The sequence below is a fragment of the Choristoneura fumiferana genome, chromosome 21 (assembly GCF_025370935.1).
Source record: "Choristoneura fumiferana chromosome 21, NRCan_CFum_1, whole genome shotgun sequence".
NCBI lineage: Eukaryota > Metazoa > Arthropoda > Insecta > Lepidoptera > Tortricidae > Choristoneura > Choristoneura fumiferana.
Window position 1 is genome coordinate 11,830,329 of NC_133492.1, and position 6,000 is coordinate 11,836,328.

The following is a 6,000-nucleotide window of genomic DNA, read 5'->3' on the forward strand; positions in this document are numbered from 1 at the left end:
ACGCGCGTTTGAATAAACGTTGGAAAGTAAACTTATTTGCTGTATGAATTTTAATATGGCCTGTTTCGCCGATTTTTTTAACATTTCTTGATATTATATTGAAGAAGAATATAAGAGATCACTTTTAAGCGATAAGTGTAAAATTATTGTACCTACTTATCTGTGTGTACAGAACATTTGTATTTTGTAAATTTTATAAATATTTTGATCGAATAAAAAGCGAGGGCATCACTCAGCATCACAGATACCTATCGGTCACATAAATATCAGGAAGTTATCATGTCTTGTGTTAGAGCCATATTATATTTCGTATTATTTATTCGCATTTCCCCCATGGTATGTCCGTCCTTCCAGTAAAAGACAAATACAGAGCATCGTTCTTTTGTTCCAGCGTATATGTATGTAGGTATATAGCGTATGGTATAGTCACCTGCATTCATATCTGCCACAGCGGAGCGTGCAAAAATATCCGACACGTCCTACCACCCTAGAAATAGAGTCGTATCACATATTTATGCACGTTTAGTTCTGTCAGATATATTGTTGCTAGTGACCCAGAATGGTACATAATAATAAGTTGTGTATCTAAATGGGTACCTTTAGACTACCAATCTGAAGAGTACTAACGAGTAAGTCCACGTTTACTATCAAAGACTTTAAAAGTTCATAATTTTTAGGGTTCCGGAGCCAAAATGGCAAAAATGGCAGGTCTGTCCGTTCGCGGCTTTGCTCAGGGACTATCAATGCTAGAAAGCTGTAATTTTGCACGAATATATAGGTAAGCTATGCCGACAAAATGGTACAATTAAAAATTAAAAAAAAATTTTTTAGTGTTACCTCCCATAGACGTAAAGTGGGGGTGATTTTTTTTCTCATCCAACCCTATAGTGTGGGATATCGCTGGATAGGTCTTTTAAAACCATTAGGGGTTTGCTACTACGATTTTTCGATTCAGTGATTTGTTTGCGAAATATTCAACTATAAAGTGCAAATTTTCATTACAATCGAATTCAGGATGGTAGTAAGTATATCAAACTTTCAAGGAAAACTATAACGGCTAAGTTTGCTTGAGAATTATTAGTAGTTTATGAGTAAATAGCAGCCTAAGGTATAAAATATACCTAAACTTGGAAGATTCCGTATAAAATACGAAATCCTTAGAAAAATATTACTTAATTTTTTCGTTATGGCTACGGAACCCTATTTTGGGCATGTCCGACACGCTCTTGGCCGGTTTTGTTGATATATTTTTGAAATACTTCAAAAATAATAAAGCTACTTAACACACAGTTGCTCAAACAGAAAGTTCAAGCTATCCCATTCAATCTTCCCTACAACCAACAATTACACTGAACAGGATAAAAGTCTACGAATAGAAGTGAATAGGCTAAAGATTCGACATTGTGCGCGTCCTGTCGCGCGTAAAGCGTCAATAAAACCGTCATTAATTGAAGCGTTTAGTTCATAATTACTGTAATGGTGACAATGGATCAGTGGACTGAGCAGTCGAGGAGGTTCAATTGTGGTGTCGAGGCGCTGTTTGCACTGGCACTCGGCGGAGGGCTCTTATTGGCCGGTTGGGGGCCGCCTCCTCCGCGCTACCACGAGTCTTTGTGGATAGGACGGGACATTTTATCCGCGATTGCTGCTTCAAGGACGTCGGCTTTTGTTTATTTTATTTATTACCTTTCATGATACTTGTAAAGTGGCCGATAATGACGAATATATATATATAGACTCTTGTAGGTAGGTAGAAATCGCAGTAGTTTTTAGTTATTTATTGGTTTAAGTACGTATTTAGTTATTAATTCCGCGGGAATGTTTTATAAACAATTATAACTATTACCATTGTGCTTATGTTTGCCAAAGTATATAGGTAACCTATGAGTCGAAACCAAAAGCTTAGAAAACGAATTTACTCAAAATCACTTCACGCAAACGCTGAACATTGTTAAAGTCGCTCGAAATGTCAGTTAAAAAAGTTTTAAACGACCCCTCCCAGCCCGAAATCCATACTAGCCTGCCGACGCGCGACGGCGCTCCCCACGCACACATTAATGTTATTATTTGGCAACATTTACTAAATAATTTGCTCGTTAAACGTCCGCCGATCCGCACCCCCTCTCTAACTACCGTATTGTGTCGAGCGATTTGCCTCCTCCCGGGGACTAACGACTGATTCAACCAATACGACTGCGACATTAATTACTTCCACGTCTTTTGTAGCAATATTTGTGGCAACACACTCCTTTGTACTCGATACCAAATTAATAACGTCCTGTTATCGTGCGGGGGGATCAGAAAACTATCGCGAACTCCTACAACGGCGTAATAACTGGGATTTGATGAGTTTTCTCTAAGCTCACCCCTGGTGGGAATTAATACGCGCCGGTACTAACTGAAACTTTATTGCAAATGTTAATTAAAGATTAAAGAAAATTAAGAAATAATATGTTTTCTAAAATTAATATTGATTATAAATACGTTCACCTAAACCCACAATGGCCTGCTCTTTCCAGTATTCGGGTGGTAGACACCACCCGAAAATCAGCGCTGCAGGCGTTTAACGCTTCAGCATAATGCTGAGTCAGCGACCGTTTCACTTTCGCGGGGACACACAACATTGTATATATTGTATTTAATGTTTTCATGTGTTTTTCTGTATTTTTTTATTTTATTTGTGTTAATTTTGCTGTATATGTGTGTCTTCTGTGTAAGTGAATAAATGTCTTCTTTCTTTCTTTCTTTCTTTCACTTCATGCCGTTGGGAGTATTCCACCACACCCTGAAATTCTCAATGGCGGGTGTTTCGGTTATCTTGTCGTTAAGTGCCTCGCACAGCTCACAGAGAGGATGGTACGTGTTGCCCAAAGCATGTATCGTGTAGAGGTTGGTCCACTCGAAGTAACTTTCGAAGACCGAAGGTTTTTGTGTGGCTTCGTAGATTGCGAAAGCCAAATTGTATGGGTGCATTTCGCGGGCGTTAATGTAGGAACCCCTGGGCAGGAACCTGAAATAGAAAACCAAGACATGTAAAGTACGTCGTTTTAATCATGATCCGCTTCTAACCTGTAAGCTACAACAGAGTAAAGGTAGAAATACGAACGTTTTTACTCGTCTTATTCCAATCCTTTCAGTCCAAATAGATCTAGTTAAAGATAAACATACACATAACTAGGTGAGACCTAAGTGAACCAGCAAAATTATCCAATCAACTTCTGTAAATCTCGATTGGCCAGTTTACTTAGCTCACGGAATACGATGAATTAAAAACTACGCAACGCACCTAGTGTAATTCGCACCACCGTAAACAACAGGGACTGCATAGTTTAGGTACCCGTGCAAAACCTTCTCCGTCACGTAATCTTCACTTAGCGAGTTCTCAAACGCCATGAAAAAGTGGTAATTTTGAGTCAACATATCATTGCAGTCATTATTGGTACAATCCACTTTGGAACAGTGGCCGTAGACGTCAATTTTTAGAGAGAAATGGGACAGATGATACTGAAGTACCATCAGGTAGTCGTCTCGCAAACTATCGGCAAAACAATTGCTCACGATCCACGCCGCGGCTTTTCTTTTTCTATGCAAAATTGATTTTAGTTTTGGTTTCAACGGGCGCGAGCTCTCGTCCCATTCCACGTCAGCGCTCGGGGCGACGATTTCTCCCGAGGCATCACGAACCACAAAATAGTTCCACAAAATGTCGGAATCAAGACGATATGTAAAAGTCCAATTGAAGAAGTTATCGTTATACAGCTCGCAAGCAGCGTAGTTGTACGATGACTCTTGTGTGGTAAACACGAACAGCTGCGACGGCTTTCGCTCTTTCGGCCTGTCTTTGGACTTAAGAATTTTCTCACTAAAAACTACTGCATTAAACTTCGTGTAGTCACCCAACATTTTCTTGTCATTGGTGAAAAAACAACTCTTAACTGAACAATTTAAAGAAGGAAAGATGCTCTCATTTTTTTCATTTAAAAAGAGATAGTGGTTGTTCCATAGGAGGATGTATTTCATTCTTTTGTGCGGTAGACTGGTCATCGGATTTAATCTATAATTTTCGAGTTTTATCGCTGAAATATCCGAGTTTCTATTATCTCCGTAGTTTAGGGTGTGCTGCAGCGTCCATACGTGGAGGATGACATATAGCGAAATTGAGAAAAGCATATAGAACATATTTTTTGTTGAGCATTGCGGCAAGCAAGAAAACCGGAAAACCATGTCGGTACAACATTGATGCGCTGTTAAAAGTATTTTCAAAATTAAACTAAAAATATATCGATTCTTCCGCTCGTCTCACAAAAGTGACGCCTCAAAATGACATTGTGTTCTTTTCAGTATTTTGACATAGAAAAGAAAATTGTTTGTTACAACGTAACCTCTTGCATCGTACATCGTAAATCCTCCTTAGACCTAGGAAATAAGTTTTAACTAACTCTCTCTCTAACTCTAACTTTCTTTAGACCTACTTTCGATGTAATACCATCGCGAACCGTGATTGTTGATTTAGCCGGAAGTAAATGTTGTCATTAGTAAACAAGAATAGCAATACACAGCTAAACTACGAACACTGTCAAGTGGCTTAACAATCCCCGTTCGCGACTTCACCAATTTACTGTATTTCACCAATGATGAGCACACATTTACATGATTATGATACATTTAGCTAAAGATCACCAAGATCTACCTAATATGTAATTTTTCGCAATCGGGATGTCTGACTATAGAACGGCCTAAAATGAATAAGTAGGTATTGTCTGCGTGGGAGCATTAACACTGGTCATTCAAACCTCGCAGTCCCATAGGTGGCAATGTCATCACTCAGCCACTGATAAGGAGACAAATTTAGACAACCTAACAAAGAGACAACACGCCACTAATCCCAGATTAAGATCGTTTCTGGTCCAGAGCACGATAAACACTCTACACACAAATACAGCCTTTCAAGAACAGTTAGATAGAGTGTTATAAAAAGCGGCCACTGGACTTGCGAGTTGGCGCCTTTGTGATCAAAATACAGTTATTGTTGGCAAAATAGTGCATTGTTGTCACGTAAGATTTGAGAGCAAAAACTTCTTACAATGGTTCCGTAATTGAATTAGGACCACTCGGAGGCGTCGGCGATGTCCGTTCTGAGAATAATGTTAGACTGTCCGTGGTTTGGCATTGGCAGCTGGCTTCCAGTGTCAACTTCCTCACTCAATTAAACGGACGTGAAATATGAAACTTTAAACAGATGGACGAATGTTTTATTCGTCAAAAAAGCATCAAGCAAGTGGTCTAAGAAGCAACTAGTCTATTTAAGTAACAATGACTTAATATTAAAATTGTTTTTTCAACAAACAACAATATTTTAGTCTAAATAAAGCCGTTGTAGTCAAAGTGGTTTGTTCTGTCGCATCTTAGCATTGCATGCATGTCTAAACAGCTTTTTTTACTAATTGTGTCTTTCTAGTAAGTTTCTTTTTAACGCTACCACAATACGTAAACAAAAAGTATGCCAGCTCGTTGTTATAAAAGTAAAATCACAGCTGTATAACTAACCGCGACCGCGATTGCCGGTAACAACGCCAAATAAATACATTAGCGTCGTCCGTGAAATATTTACCAAATAAAATAAAACACACGATGCGGTTTACACGTCACTTAAGATATATTACAACTATAAAATTGTTTCTCAAAGAAATACCAAATACATATATCGTATCTGTATCTAATATGCTAGCTTTGCGGTGAAGGAAAACATCGTGAGGAAACCTGCACAAACCTGCGAAGCAATTCAATGGTGTGTGATGAAGTTCCCAATCCGCACTGGGTTTATTGGAAACTAATTTGTACTTAAGCCCTTTGTTCTGAGATTAGGCCTGATTTAATTTAATTTGACGTATAATATAGGCTGGGATGATGATGATTTAAATTTTATTTAATTATTAATTACCTACGAGTAGTTCTGTGACGTCTATCTTTATGATATACTTACCTAAATTATATAATTGC

General features: G+C 38.4%; 1 protein-coding gene across 1 annotated transcript; it reads right to left on the reverse strand.

Moving 5' to 3' along the window:
- Positions 1 to 2,751: 2,751 nt before the first annotated feature.
- LOC141439994 (alpha-(1,3)-fucosyltransferase C-like) lies at positions 2,752 to 4,307 on the reverse strand. The gene is made up of 2 exons (XM_074104453.1): positions 3,287 to 4,307; positions 2,752 to 3,010 (listed from the first exon to the last, which is right to left on the reverse strand). Exons 1-2 carry the CDS (start codon positions 4,222 to 4,224, stop codon positions 2,752 to 2,754), a joined length of 1,197 nt encoding a protein of 398 aa, XP_073960554.1. The 5' UTR covers positions 4,225 to 4,307.
- Positions 4,308 to 6,000: the final 1,693 nt, after the last annotated feature.